This window comes from Nomascus leucogenys, chromosome 4 (genome assembly GCF_006542625.1).
Source record: "Nomascus leucogenys isolate Asia chromosome 4, Asia_NLE_v1, whole genome shotgun sequence".
NCBI lineage: Eukaryota > Metazoa > Chordata > Mammalia > Primates > Hylobatidae > Nomascus > Nomascus leucogenys.
The window spans coordinates 88,334,332-88,349,294 of NC_044384.1; the positions used below are offsets into that span (position 1 = coordinate 88,334,332).

The following is a 14,963-nucleotide window of genomic DNA, read 5'->3' on the forward strand; positions in this document are numbered from 1 at the left end:
TTTTCATAGAATGGTGGCCTTGCTGAGAGGACCCGACCAGGATTGTTAGAAAGAGGAGCATGGAGGAGCAGTGGGCTGAGTGGGCGGGAGGGCAGTGGAGGTCAGGTTGGCTGGGCGGTGGATCATCAGGGACACAGAACTGGGGGGTCAACCCACCGAGGGTTGGACCACTTCACCAGGGGCAGGCCGAGCAGGCTCCAGAGCCTGCAGTTAGAAGGCCAGGTTCCAGGCGGCTGGGTGGGTGAGTCTGGCGGTACTGCCCACGCCTCTACCCATTCCCACCTGGAGCTCGGCGTGCTGCCCACCTGCCTGCTCCTGGCACTGCTCTGCAGACGAGGGGCCCAGCTCTGTCCGCCACGTTTCCTGACTGGGGGCACCAACACCTCTGCCCTGATCTCTCTCCATGGGTGAGATCAGGGTGAGCAGGCTTACCTTAAGGCTTGTCTCAAAGGAGCCAGGGTCCTAGGCTGCACACAAGGAACCCAGGATGGGGCCCTTCTGGGGGCTGACCAGAGGCAAAAGGGCCAGGCAGGAACCCTTCTAGCATGGCCCTGGCTGGGCTGTCATCTGGGAGGGCTCCCAGCCTATTGCTGGGCTATAGAGCGGTGTCTGCGCACGGGGAGGCTGGCTCAGGGAGCTCAAGGCAGAGAGGGGCATCCTGAACGGGGGCAACAGGAGAGGCAGCAACCCACTTCACAGAGCCTCCGGCGGACACAGGCAGGACTACGGTGGCCAGCCCAGGGCCTGGCATGGAGGAGGTGAGAACTGTGGCTCCCAGAGGCCGTGGGGGCCTCTGAGCTGAGAAGGGGCACTGGGATACGCTGGCACAGGACAGCCTGGCTGGCCACGGCTCCCTCTGGCAGGGAGTGGACAAGCCACAGAAGCGGGAACACGGGTGTGTGCAGACTCAGCCCCAGGAGGAGGCCTGAGAGCAGAGGCAAAGAGCAAAGTGTGTGGGAGAGCTGGTGGGGGGGTGCCACCCGTCCCGGGACTCTGTGCCCTTGGGCGTCCTCACTGTGGGAAACAGAGACCCAGGGTAGGACCGTGGGCATGAAGCCTTCCTGGCTGCAAGTTATAAAATGTTTATTGATATACATTTTGTCTTTTATAAAACTTCCGTTGGCTACACTGGGCCACTGTGCACCACAGTGCCAGTCCCCAGGTGGCCAGGGTGGAGCCAGTGTCCACTTTCAGGTGGGGGCTGGAGCCAAGAGGCTGTCCAGGAGCTGCCCAGCGGGTCCTCATGGCCTGTGGGATACCTCGAGTGCTCCCGGAGGCAGCCTAGGACTGGCTCGTCCCGGAGTCAGAAAAGGCAGGTCAACTACCCAAGGCGACCAAAGGTCCTTCCTGTCTCCAGAGCCTTGACATAACCAGAAATCCCCCCATCAAAGTCACCAAATGACTTGACAGGGGGAAGGGAAGTTGTTTGCAGGAAGACTTAGCTACAAGGCATGCGAACCAAAACCTTCTTCCAGACACCATTTCCTTCAAATTTGCTCACCGATAATGCCTTGAGAGGATCAAATTTCCGGAACAGCCCTGAATGGCAGGGATGAGGCTGCTGGACTGGTGCTGGCTGGGACACAGTTAAGGAGGGCTGACCCAAGAGGCAGAGGTGGCTGGGTGACAACCCCCTCTCCTTTACCGACCAGCCTGGGGCAAGGAGGAGCCCCACCACCTGGGGGCAACTTCTGTACAAGGGGTCTCTAGGGGAGCAGAATGGGTGGGGGAGCCGGGCAGGTGCCACAGGGTCTGTTTGCAGGTGGCTGCCCAATCTCCCAGCCACCCCTGGAGCCCCCAGCCCAGGGAGAAGGAGGCCCCAGGAGAGGAAACAGATCTTTTCTTCTCCTGTATGGACTCAGAGGCAGGTGCCCATTCCTGTCCCAGGGCGAAGGGTCTTGGAGGCTGCTTCCTGCCCCTGCCTCCTCCAGGCGCTGGGGTCTCAGGAGGCGTTCCCCGGGGGACACTGCATCTCCATGGTGACTGTGTTGGGCGTGCTGCCCCCGGCCTCCCCCAGCTCAGCGCCGTCCCGCAGGGCCCGCTGGAAGACCACCCTGAGCGGCTCCCACAGCCGCTGCGACTTGTCCCTCCCGGCCAGGAAGTAGACGACGGGCTTGGCGCTGCTGTTGATGCAGATGCACAGGTCAGTGACGTACTCGGGGAAGGGGGCCGGGATCTGGAAGACCCAGAAGAGGAACCAGTCGATCCCTAAGTAGATGGAGGACACCAGGAAGACGGACACCATGGCCAGGATGACGTGGTTGAGCTTGGCAGAGCGCTGGCGGCGTCGGGCCCGGCACTCCACGTGCAGGATGAGGGCCAGGCAGGGCAGCACCATAAGCGGGCAGCAGAGCAGGAACAGGAGGATGCCCAGGAAGATGTCCATGTGCCTGCAGGCCGCGCCGGGGGCGCCGCGGCCCAGGAACACGCAGAAGTAGTTGTGCAGGCAGGTGACCAGGAGGGACAGGACCCACAGCAGGGCGCACACCACGGCCGACAGGCGCTTGGGCCGCCGGCGCCAGTACCAGGCGGGGAAGATGACCGAGGCGCAGCGCTCGGTGCTGACGGCCGGCAGGAGGCTCACGCCGGTGAGGAACATGCAGAGCCCCAGGACCCGGCACACGCTGCGGATGTAGTCGGCAAACGTGCCCAGGAAGCCCCCCGTGTTCAGGATGGAGAACACCGCCTTGCTGAAGAGGTAGCCCACATCGGCGCTGGCCAGGTGCAGGAAGTAGATGGAGAAGGGGTTCCTCTTGATGGAGAAGCCGAAAAACCAGAGGACCAGCCCGTTGCCCACCAGGCCACACAGGCAGAGGAGCAGGAAGATGTAGTTCATGACGGCCGGAGGCGGCAGCATCGTGATCTGCTCGATGGTCAGGAAGCCCCGGCTGTAGAGTTCCGGGGCCTCGCTCATGCCGGGGCACATCTGCGCAGGTGCAGAGGGGGACACCTGTGATGCCGGCTGGCCCCCACCCACAGACCTGCACCTGGGTCCCTGCGTGGGGGGGGTCCCAATTACGGACTTGGGGCAGGGAGGGGGTCTGTAGGGCAGTGGCTGTGGAGCAGCTAACTGGCTGCAACTCTATCCTCAAACGCCCCTGACCCCACCTGATGTTAACTCTCTGTCCCAGAGTCTAGAGCTAGCAGCACAGAATGGCGCCTATAGGAGTGGAGGTAGCACCAGTGCCCAGGAAGGGTGCCAGGCTGCCCACCGGTCAGAGTAGACTGTCCAAAAAATGTCAAGTCGCACAACAAACTGCAGAGCCTTTCCTTTTTTTTTTTTGAGACGGAGTCTCACTCTGTTGCTCAGACTGGAGTGCAGTGGCGTGATCTCGGCTCACTGCAACCTCTGCCTCCTGGGTTCGAGCGATTCTCCTGCCTCAGCCTCCTGAGCAGCTGGGGCTACAGGCTTGTGCCACCACACCTGGCTAATTTTTGTATTTTCAGTAGAGATGGGGCTTCGCCATGTTGGCCAGGATGGTCTCGAACTCCTGACCTCAAGTGATCCACCTGCCTCCCAAAGTGCTGGGATTATAGGCGTGAGTCACCACGCCCCGCTGAGCCTTTCCATTTTTAAGAAGAGCAGAGACATGACTCCTAAACATAGTGTTAGAATCCTGGATTATATGCTGGATCTCAACAACTGCTGGAAAGGATATTGTTGGGACCACTGGGGAAATGTGAGTATGGACGGTGCAAAGATAATGGCATTGCATCGCCGTTGCAGCTTTTGAATGTGACAATGTACCGTGGCTATGCACATTTTCACTATGTGGCTACGGGAATGTCCTTGTTCTTAGAAGATACAGGCTATTTCAGCATCAAGGACTTGGTGTCTGCAATTTACTTTCATTTGTTTGTTTGTTTTTGAGACAGAGTCTCGCTTTGTCAGGCTAGAGTGCAGTGGCGCGATCTTGGCTCACTACAGCCTCCGCCGCCCAGGTTCAAGCAATTCTCCTGTCTCAGGCTCCCACGTAGCTGGGACTACAGGCACGCACCACCGGCTAATTTTTGTATTTTTAGTAGAGATGGGGTTTCACCATGTTGGCCAGACTGGTCTCGATCTCTTGACCTCAGGTGATCCGCCCATCTTGGCCTCCCAAAGTGCTGGGATTATAGGCGTGAGCCACCGCGCCCAGCCTTGCAATTTGCTTTCAAATCGTTCTGGGAAAAAAAGTCTGCCAAGAGATAGAGAGAAAGCACTTGTGGTGAAGGGTTAACAATGACTTGAGCTGAGTGAAGTATTGGTGGGCATTGTACTATTCTTGCAAAATCTTGCAATGTTTCAAAAAACATGAAACTATTTGAAGAAATAAAATCACTTGTAAGTTACATTAAAAAAAAAAAAAAGAGTGGATCTCGGCCTTCCCTGGAGCCAAACCCTGTCCTCTAGTGGGATGGGAGGTGGCTCCCTGATGAGCCAGGGTTGCCCCTGGGGTTTCCAGATTGTGGGAAAGTCCAGGGGGGTCCCTGGGGTGGAGGAGAGGCAGCAGCTATTTGTCAAGCTGCAGGGAAGCATTTCACTGCTTTAACTGTTGGTGTGGCTGTAAGAGTGCATCCCAGCTGAGTATCGGTCCTGCCCTCAAGGTCTAGGCTTGTGTATAAATGCATGCAGGTGGGCCAGGTGCAAGGAACAGGTGAGAGGGAGCACAGCGGCAAACCCGAGAGCCCCTCTCTTGAGCGAAGCGGGCAGCCTGCTGTGCTCCAGCCGGTGGGGACCAGGGGTTGGGTGGGCTGGAGTGGCTGATCGTCCTCCCCCGCTCCCTGGAGAAGCCTGAACTCTAGACTGGAATGTGGAACACCCGATCTTTAAATGTTAACATTTAAACACGCTATGCGGGCCAAACAACCCATCTATCTATAGGCTGGCTTCAGCCCTCCGGCAGTCCTCTCCGACCTCTCCTCCCAGAGGGAAAGGCTGCCTGCCTGGAGAATGGTCACTTCCCTTCCCACATCCAGCATCTCCCCCCAAAGGCTGGTTTCTGTTCCCACTGCTCAGGGCTCCCTAACAAACAAAAGACAAGGTTATGAAGGCAGGATCCATTCTGCCACCTTCAGATGACTCCCAGCTTTGGTGGAATGCTGGGTCCTGAGAGACTCTTCTCTGGGTTGGACACCCCGTTGCAAAGGGAGGGACCTCCTAGCCTGCTCAGGTCAAGGGGAATCTGAAAACAGGACTGAAGGTGTTGGCAAAACTCTGGAGAGACTCTGTGAGGTCAGGGCAAGCACTGTAAGGGGGTCCTGCTCCCTCCCTGCCATTCTCTAAATACATTTATCGGCTCAACCCCTCTGTCTGCCAGTCTGTTTGACCCGAATCCCACTCCTTAGCTTCTCTTTCCTGTGGGGGACCTGGACACTCTTCTGGGCTGGGGAACTAGACTGTAGGATCTGGTGCCCAAACAGGCCCAAGAGGACCAGCTCAGGTGCTGGGAAAGAGCTGGGCTTCAGGGGGCTGGATGGAGGCGGTCAGCTTACTCAGTGCCTCTTGCAGGCATGCACGCTGGAAAAAGTCTGCAATCCCCTCCTCGGAGTCAGAGGGGGAGGCCGGGTGAGTCACTGGGCGTGTAGCTGCCGTGACCAGCCGCATACCGCCTTGTAAAATGCCTGCTCTGGAGCCCGGCCCCACCCTGAGCTCTGCCTTTGCGCTGGGAGTTTCTGCAGACTGCCCCACCCCACCCACCAGTCCAACCTCTGCCTCCTGCGGCTGCCACTCCACAGCGGTCACTACGGGGAGGAGGGAGAGGGCCCGAGGGCGTGGGGGCGAGATCCCAGGGGCTGGGCTGGAGTCCCCACTCTGCTCCTGACCTAGGGGCTGATCCCAGTCAAGTTACTACCTGGGTGTAAGCCTCAGTTTCCTCAAATGCAGAAGAGGATGGATAGGAATTCAAGAGATCCTTCCAAGTTGAAAGCGAAGGAAATCCCAGACTTTTCAAGGGATTCAGAGAAGTAGGGGACTAGGTTGGCTGAGGGCAGGAGGAGGGTCAGCCTGGAGGGGTTGTCAGAGTCTCAGGATGGGTGACTCATGACTAATGGACCCTGGCCTGGGGCAACACTCTCAGGGTGGCCCAGGACCCCCAAGGCTCCATGGAGCACATGACATCAGGGCCACCTTGGAGTCAGCGTCCCAGGGCTTCCTGGCCCGCCTGGCTGTAGTGAGTAGCTGACTGCCCCACCTCTGCAGGGAAGAGATGAAACGAGACCTTGCAAGGATGCTACAAGGCGACCGCAGTGTCAGCACAGAGAGGGACCTTGAGGGTGTCCAGTCCTGGTGCCTGTCTTACTGATGAGGACAGGAGGGTAGGAGGGTCCAGGGAACTTGTGCCCGGCCACATAGCCCCGAGGAGCCCACTGCCCACTGTGGGTCCAGAGCTAGAAAGTGGGGCCAGGAACGGGGGATGGGGGACGAGATGCTGGGCTGGGTCTGCCCCTCCCACCCACACCCATCTGGGCAGGACCAGGGCCCTCCGCCTGTGGCACTTACCTTGTTCCTGTTGCTGGGATGGGCCTCCCAGGAGCAGTTTCCAGCCATCTCCAGGCCTGGCACGTCTGGGCCCCTGCTGGCAGCTCACCAGTCTGCACACCCACCTGGCAGAAGCCCAGAGAGAGGGTGGATGAGGGCAGCAGGGACCACTCCCCTTCCTGGACCCCCGTGCCTAGGCCCCCAAGGCCTGTGGCTCACAGCCGTCACCTTAGAGGAAAGGCAATCACCTCATACCCTCAGCGGCAGGAGCATTGTGGGACAGTCCTGGTGAGATTCTGAAGGTCACCCCTGGGGCACAGCCCCCTTTTGCCTGTGGACTCCGCGTCAGCCTCACCACAGCTCACTGGAAAAGAAGCCCTCTCCTTTCCTTCTTCTTGTGAGAGTTCTGGAGCCAGGCTGCTTTTGCAGACATACATTTATTTACCCACACACATTTTTGGGGCACTTCCTTTGTGCCCTGCCTGGTGTAGGACAGGGGTTTCCCAGCAATCGGTCCCAGAAGGAGGAGCAGGGGAAGACGGATCATTTCTGGCAGGGGGTACCTGCTGGAGGAGGGGGGCTCTGGCTGAGCCGGGGTATGTAACATGCTAAGGCATCTGGCCTTTCCCCTACATGTGCCTGGGAGGCAGGACAGCCCGGTCATCAGCATCACTGTCACCACCACTTATCCTGCCAGCCCGCCTACACCCATCATCTGGTTTGGTCCTCATGACCAGCTATGGGCCAGGTATCCTCATGCCCCTTTGATGGGCGCTCCTGGGCTTAGAGGGCGAGGTCATCTGCCCAAAGGCCCACCCATAGCCACGCCGTGCCCTGCAGCCTCGCAGATTTGTGTTTCGAGCAGCTGCCATAGGGAGGGGCTGCTGGCATAGGGAGGGGAAGCTGTACCCACCCTAAGGCTGCCAATGGGAGGCCTGGGGAGGGGGAGACCCTGCTGGAGGCTGGTCCACCTTGGCCGGCCAGACCTCATGGGTCTGCCTACCTTGGGTCCTCTGGAATTGATCTCTGTTCCCCAACCTGAGCTTCCCCCCTTGGAGGAAGCTTCTCCCCGTGGAGCCCTGTCCCCCTTCCCCGCAGGGAAGCACCTATTACTACTCCCTGCTGTACTGGGGGGTAAACTGAGGCTGTGAGCGGAGAAGGGCCTTGCTGGGCACAGCCCGGGTCGCAGGCTGCCGGGGCCCTCCTCTCCCAAGAGGAGAGCTAGGCAGCCCGCTCGGCTCAGCTCCCCGGAAATTCTTTTCTCTGCGCCGCGCGGGTCCGCCCGGCCTCAGCCAGCCACGTGCCCCCGCCCGCCGCCCACTCCTCCCGCCCGGGGGCGGGCCGTACCCCTGGCCTCCGCGCCCACCATTGGCTGGAAGAGGTGGCCGTCTGCGTGTGTGGCCCGCCCCCTCTTTAACCCTTGGCCTTCCGGAGCTGGTGGCGCAAGTGTGGCCCCAGGGGCCGCTCCCAGGACCCTTCCCACCAGTGGCCTGGCTCCCCTCGGCCCCGCGCAGCCAGACCGCTCCGCTCTGCGCCTTCAAAGGGCGTTTGCGGGCACCTGTGCCTGGTCTACGGGTGACTCAGCCTGGGGTCTTCGGGCTGTCCCAGGGTGGGGGCACCTTGTGTGCCGGAGTGAGCCAGTGCGTTGTGATGTGTGTGCAGTGGGCTTGCAGATGGCTGGTGCTGCGACCTGTGTGTCTTTAGTTTCCCTCCTTGGACTCCAGTTGGGCCATTGTCCCATTGCCACAGACAGGCCGTAGCTTCTCCACGCTCTGGGGCCTGTCCGAGCTTTCCTGTCTTGCAACCCCAGACCCATCACCTGCCCTCATCCTTCCAGGCGCCTGGTAAGAGCCCCCCAAGCTCTCTCCATTGCCCCTACTCTTTTTGGTGGCCCTTCTGGACACCCACCACCCCTAGGTCTGGGCCCCCAGCCTTATTTCCAGAGATGTCCTGACTTACAGGAGCCTCACCCATTCACCCTGGCCAGGCTAGACCCCAGCCACACCAACTAGTGCCCCAAAGGCAGTGGGCTGGGCCCCCCCCATGCTGCAGGTGGGCATGCAGTGGGGGCCCCCAGCTCCCCTCTCTACCATCTGCGTCCCTCCATTATGTGGGTGTCCCTGTGCATTTGTCCTTGTCCTGCCAGGGACAACCTGAAAAGCGATTTCACTCATGCACAGAAAGATCTAGAAGCCAGTGGACCCCAGATGGGCCATATTAAAGGACATGTGTGTGACACGTGGATGGGGCGTGCATGTGAGTACATGTGTACGTGTGTTCCTCTGGGTGGGATCTGGGCTATGACAGAACTAGTTTCCACTGAAGCTGACCCAAAAAGCTGCCAGCGCAGCTCACACCTGACCCTCCCCTCGGAGCAAGCCCAAGGGTGGCCTGGCCACCTGTCAGCCTCCTACAGCCTTGCCTGCAGGAAGCTCCTCCTCTCCCTTCACCTCATCCCACCATGACCCAGCCCTGACGCCGCTGGGGCTGTCCCAGCCCCTCTCCTTAGCCGCTTGGGCCGCCAACAGAGCCTCTGTTTTCCTCACTCCAGGCCTGGAGTCCCCTGCTTAACAGCTTGGATTGAAGAGGCTTGTCTGGGGGGACTGAGACCTTGCAGATCATTCCAGGAGCCGCCTCCATCCAAGGCCAACAGCTTCATCAGGCTGCTGGCCTGGGAGAAGGTGGGACTGCAGTTGCCCAACATCCTGCGGCTGCCCACACAGACACCCCGTGTGCACCCCAGGGCTGAGAGCAGGGGGAGCCATCTCCCTGTGTGTAGGACACTGCCTGCTGGGTGTTCCCTTCCAGCCCCTCTAGAATGCATGCTTGAATGGCCAGTGAGGCTGGGGGAGGGACCAAGGGGGACCCCTCACCCCCAGCAGCACAGAGCAGGAACTGGACAGTGGGGCTGGGGGTGAGGCCAGCTGGGAGGGGTCAGGTCCTGCCACGGGAGGGGGACTTTTAAAGTTCCTCCATGGTCCCGGAACCCTGGAGCCTCAGGAGTGGCAGGGGAGCTTCTCCGGTGAGTGACAGCCTCTCTGGGGTCTCAGGGCTCCCTGCCTGGGGCCTTAGGATTTCTGGGAGCTGCTTGCCCTGACAGCGTCCACCTCTCTGCCCCGATGGTGCCCGCGTCATTTTCCTTCCCTGCCTGGCCCTCACCCTGCAGCCCCCGGTGTTGGAACACCCTCCCCTGGACCCTGGGCCCCTAGAGCTACCTGCAGCTGTCCTGATCCACGGAGGCCTCCTTTGGTGGAGGGCTCTTCCTGTGACTCCCGCCTCCGGCCGGCCGACCCGCCGGGGCAGCAGGCCAGCGCCGAGCGCGGCCCGGAGCCTTGGAAAATGCGAGCTCAGAGTAGAGCCCTCTCCTGCTGGAAGAGATGGCTTTGGAAGCAGAACCCGCCCCAAACCCAATTCCTGGCCCGGCAGGAGGGGGAGGGGGAGGGGAGTAGGAGGAGGGGCTGAGCAGGGATGAGGCTTCAGGAAGGAATGCCCCGCTCAGGAGCCCCCCCAGAGCCCCACCGGGATCTCATCTCTCCGCCTGGTGACGTCACGTTGGCCCGAGCACTGCAGCCCGAGTCCAGCTGTTCATCTCCCTCGCATTCTGCTGCTCGGCAAGGCTGCCCAGGAGAGGGAGCACCGGCTGTACACTTGCCTGGTGCCTTTGGTCTGCCCCCAGTGGGCATTTCGGGGCAGGCTGGCCCAGGAGGGGCCAGTCCCCACCCCGTTGTTTTAATTTACTCAGGGGTGATACAGAGCAGTGGGTGGCAGCAGGGCGAGGGCTCCATGGAGGGGCAGCGCAGAACTGGCAGAGGTGGTCAGCACCGCCCAAGCAGCACCCCTCCCCCTTCCCACCCCGGACTCGGCCTGGGCCCTCTGGGGGCTTATGGAACCAGGAATTCCCTTTTCCCCAGCCCTAATAGCAATCAGATGGCGCAAGTGGAAAATCACGGCGCTCGGCGAGCAAGCTGGAAATTGGCGGGCTGTGGTGCCTGGTGCCTGTGCTGCTTGGCGGGAGGATGAGTCAGGCCCCCCTTCCCCACTGAGCCCCTGGAGGCGGGGCGGGGGGGTCCTGGAACACATTCATGCCTGGGGCACTGAGCATTGGTAGGGGTGGGGGTGCAGAGTGGGGGGTGCAGGAGCCAGCAGGGTGGCCAGGAGGAGGGGGTGATGAGAGGGCTCCCCTCCTGCCCTGGGCCAACTTTCTCAGGGTCCAGGAAGCCCGAGGGAATTCTGAGCTTTCCCTGCAGGAGCGTAGTGCCCAGGCTGGGAGAGATGTGCCTCTGTGGGCATCTTGAAGGGAAACGAGAAGCGGAGCTGCCCCTGCACCTGCACTGGGAGCTGCCTGCCTCCTGCTTGTCCTGCCCATGTGTGAACCTCAGCGTGGAAGAGGGAGTCTCGCACTGCTCCCTGCACGGCCCATCTGGCCTCCTGGGGTCCGTTTTTCAGAGATGGGGTGAGGACAGGACTCTGGGATCCTGGAGGCTCACGGGCCATGCCTGAGGCTGAGAGAGAGGCTGGAGGCAGCAGGCAGGGTGGTAACCCGTCCCCTCCTCTCCAGGGCAGCCAGCTGGGGCCCAGCTGGAATGCTTGTTTACATGGGGAGGCCGGGGGAGGCTGAATCCCGGCGAGTTCCAAGTGTAATTGCGTTTGGACACTTAAAAGGAATTGTGTGAAGTGGGCAGAGGCTCTGAAGTCCACCGCCTTATTTGGTATGGAAATCTGTTTCTCTCAAAATAAGCGAGGGGCGCTTGTAAACGGGAAGGTCGTCCTGGCCTGGGTTTGTGGAGTCTCGTTACCGTGGGCTTGGTGTGTCCGGCTGCTCTGGCGCAGTACGGCAGACTAGGGGCTTATCGGCGCAGGCGTTTGTTTCCCACAGCTCCAGGGGCCGGAGGGCCAAGATCAAGGCACCCACAGATTCAGCGTCTGGTGAGGACCCAGCCTCTCACTGAGTCCCCATGTGGTGACCCCTTTCAGGCAGGCGAAGGAGCTTGATGGGGCCTCTTTTACTCGGGCATTAATGCCATTATGAGGCCCCACCCTCATAACCTGCTCATCTCCCAAACGCCCCACCTCACACAGGAGATTAGATGTCAACATATGAATTCAGGGCAGTGGGGCAGCAGGGCAGGGGCCAGGGAGTGAGGCCACAAACGTGCAGTCTCTAGCAGCCACCCTGGGGGTCTCTCCCCACCCCCTGGGGAAGTGGTGGGCTGTGTGTGTTGGGGGGATGCCCAGAGGCCCAGTGCAAGGAGTTCCCATGCTGCCTCCAGGCTTGGGTGACCTTGGACAGTTTCCTTCCCACCGGAAACCTTGGTTTCCTCAGCTGTCAGATGGGAAAAGATAATGACCCACAGGGTTACAGCAAGGAGGGATCGGATGCCAGGAGGAAGAGCTCTTCATGCACCTCAGCAACGCCGCTCCCTGCTCCGGGTGTCCCGCTAGTGCCATTCCCTCCGTGTAAGGCTCAGGGCTCTGGCTGATGCTGAGAATGGGGCATGGTCCCTGCTCGTCCAGCCTTCACTTTCTAAACAGCCACCACTTGCCGTCAGGAGTCCTCCCCTGCCCCTCCCAGTAGAACCTTGTTTTTAATCATCCCTTGCCAAGGGCCTTGTGGTCCTACGCCTCTCCCCATGTCCCCTCCTGAGGGTGCAGGCCCGGACCCTCCACTGTTGGGGGGATCCTTGGGGGAAGGAGGCCGGTTCTGGACAGAGATGTCTCCCTGCCAGGTGCTTCTGTGGCCTACGGTTGCCTTGCTGCTCCCTGGACAAGGGGGTGGGGGTGGACCAGCCCTTGTGGCCCCTCTGCAGCCAGCACCATCCTCAGTAAAGACTACAGGTATTTCCTGAGCACCTGCTGGGTGCCAGGCACTGTGCTCTGTGCTGATGAATAGGACAGGCAAGGTCCCTGCCCTCCAGGAGCTGATGTCCAACAGAGAGGCAGACTAGGTCAAAGGAAACACAGTAAAATGCACCTGTGATGAAGAAGGCGTGCAGGACCATTCGGCTGGTGTGGTGGCTCACGCCTGTAATCCTAGCACTTTGGGAGGTTGAGGCAGGTGGATTGACTGAGCTCAGGAGTTCGAGACCAGCCTGGCCAACATCATGAAACCCCGCTTATACTAAAAATACAAAAAATTAGCTGGGCATCGTGGCACACACCTGTAGTCCCAGCTACTTGGGAGGCTGAGGCATAAGAATCACTTGAACCCAGGAGGTGGAGGTTGCAGTGAGCCGAGATCGCGCCACAGCAGCACCCCAGCCTGGGTGAGAGAGTGAGACTCTGTCTAAAAAAAAAGGTTGAACCAAGGCCTAGCTGTCTTTCCTAATAGTGAAAGGGACTCCTCTCCTTCTGCTCTGTTCTCCTGCTCCACTAGGCTGGGCCTTTCTGTGCTGGAAGGTGCATCTTGGGAATCTCAGCAAAAGTCCACATTATCCTCTGTCCTGCATGTGGTAGGCCATTCGTTTGTTAATTTGTCCATCTGTCCATCTATCCACTTACTCATCTACCCACCCAACTACCCATCTACCTGCTCATCCATCCATCCATCCATCCAGCCACCCACCAAACCATCCATCCATCCATCCATCCATCCATCCATCCATCCATCCATCCACCAATCCATCCATCCATCCATCCATCCATCCATCCATCCATCCATCCACCCACCCGTCCACCCATCAATCCATCTATCCATCCATTCATCTATCAGTCCATCCATTCATCCATCTAGCCATCCACCCACCCACTCACCCATCCACCCATCCATTCATTCTTACCTTAATTCAACACATTTTTACTGAACACCAGCAATGTTGGTGCTAGGAAAAGAATTGTGGAAGAACCAGACATGGGGCATGGGGAGCAGGTGATAAATAGAAAAAACTGAACACAAGAACTGCAACCTGTGATTAGTGCATTGAGAAAACCAAACAGGCATAGTGGCAGAAACTTAGGTGGTAGGCAGGGAGGGATGGGAGGTGGGCTGAATAATGGCCCCTAAAGATGTTGACGTCCTAATCCCCAGATCCTGAGAACATGCGACTTTACACATGGCCAAAGGGTAAACTTTGCAGTTGGGATGGAGTGAAGGGTCTTGAGATGGGAGCATCATTGTGGATTATCCAGGTGGGCCCCATGTCATCGCAAGGGTCCTTGTAAGAAGGAGACAGGAGATCAGAATGAGTAGTGGGCCACGTGTTGATGTGAGGAAGGAGCCACTAGCCAAAGAATGCAGGCTGCCTCTAGAAACTGGAGAGGACAAGGGAACAAGCTGTCCCCTAGAGCCTCCAGAAGGAACCAGCCCTGCCAACACCTTGACTTTAGGCCTCTGATTTCTGGAACTCTTACTAGAATATGCTTGTGTTGTTTAAGCCACTAAGTTTGTGTCATTTGTTACAGCAGCCACAAGAAACTAATCCATGGGGATGGCCAGGTCTGATTAGCTGGGGTGGGGCTGGAGGCTCCTCTACAGAGGTGATGCTTACACTGAGACCTGAAGGAGAAGGAGGAGGCAGCTGCTCACGCAACCCACAGGAAAGTGTTCCAGGATCAAGAACAGCAGGTGCAAAGGCCCCATGATGGAAAGGATTGGTGCACTAGGAGAACAAAGGGGATGGCTGGAGGGCAGGAGGGGAGGGTGCATATGCAGGCTGGGGAGGAGGGTAGGGCCTTGAGGCACCCTACAGGCCCCTGTAAGTCCAGGCACAGAGCCGCTGCCAAGGTCCGGACATTCCAGTTTCCCATCTTTCCAGTGTGGGACTCTCTGCATTTTCCAATTCCCCACTTCCTGATGCCAGATACTGCCTGACTGTGTCCATCTCTCCCCCGTCCCCTGGGCCACCTCCCTGCTGAGACCCCTCGCTGGTGCCTCCCAGGTGCATTCTCCTCCCTGCCCCCAGCAGAGTCCTTCCCACACACCCAGCTCCTCGGTGTGGTGCCCACCCATGGGGGGGTGGTGCACCCCACCAGCATCCCTCGTCTGCCCTGTCCACCTCAACTTCCAGGGCAGTCTGGAAACCAGGTTTGGTCCACCTCATCCATACTCGCCTGCGTGTGTCCCGCCTAAAGCGGATCCATGATGTCCCGTCATCAGACCTTCAATTTCAGCACAGAACTGAATAACCAACCTTCAAAAAGTTTGCAGTAGCCTTGTCACTCCTAAAAATAACAAATAATTCCTTAAACATCATTCAACATCCAATCAGTGTTTGCAACTCTTTTTTACAGCCCTGCGTGTGTGTCACAAGCTAAACAAGGCCCATGAGTGGATGTGCTTCTTTTTGGGGTTGGGGAGAGACGGTGTCTCGCTCTGTTGCCCAGGCTGGAGTGCAGTGGCAAGATCTTGGCTCAGTCTGTCTCCTGGGTTCAAGCGATTCTTCTGCCTCAGACTCTTGAGTAGCTGGGACTACAGGCAGTGCCACCACGCCTGGCTAATATTTGTATTTTTAGTAGAGACGGGGTTTCATCATGTTGGTGAGGCTGGTCTCAAACTCTTGACCTCATG

At 59.0% G+C, this 14,963-nt stretch overlaps 1 protein-coding gene and 2 long non-coding RNA genes across 5 annotated transcripts; 2 read left to right on the plus strand and 1 right to left on the minus strand.

The window, feature by feature from the left end:
• Positions 1-1,062: 1,062 nt before the first annotated feature.
• On the minus strand, positions 1,063-10,294 carry MRGPRF (MAS related GPR family member F). 3 transcript variants are annotated; one of them, XM_030811405.1, is made up of 3 exons: positions 9,676-10,294; positions 6,482-6,585; positions 1,063-2,926 (listed from the first exon to the last, which is right to left on the minus strand). In XM_030811405.1, the coding sequence occupies exons 2-3, from the start codon at positions 6,527-6,529 to the stop codon at positions 1,943-1,945; spliced, it is 1,032 nt and encodes a 343-aa protein (XP_030667265.1). In that variant the 5' UTR covers positions 6,530-6,585; positions 9,676-10,294; the 3' UTR covers positions 1,063-1,942. The 3 variants fall into 3 exon arrangements, with proteins under 3 accessions (XP_030667265.1, XP_030667267.1, XP_030667266.1); XM_030811407.1 differs by lacking the exon at positions 9,676-10,294 and adding an exon at positions 6,716-7,746; XM_030811406.1 differs by lacking the exon at positions 9,676-10,294 and adding an exon at positions 6,709-7,746.
• On the plus strand, positions 7,851-9,682 carry LOC115834782. Its single transcript, XR_004029707.1, has 3 exons — positions 7,851-8,304; positions 8,641-8,716; positions 9,012-9,682. It is a non-coding gene; the product is annotated as an uncharacterized LOC115834782 (long non-coding RNA).
• Positions 10,295-10,606: 312 nt separating the features above from the next.
• On the plus strand, positions 10,607-14,660 carry LOC115834783. Its single transcript, XR_004029708.1, has 2 exons — positions 10,607-12,295; positions 13,859-14,660. It is a non-coding gene; the product is annotated as an uncharacterized LOC115834783 (long non-coding RNA).
• The last annotated feature ends 303 nt before the right edge of the window (positions 14,661-14,963 follow it).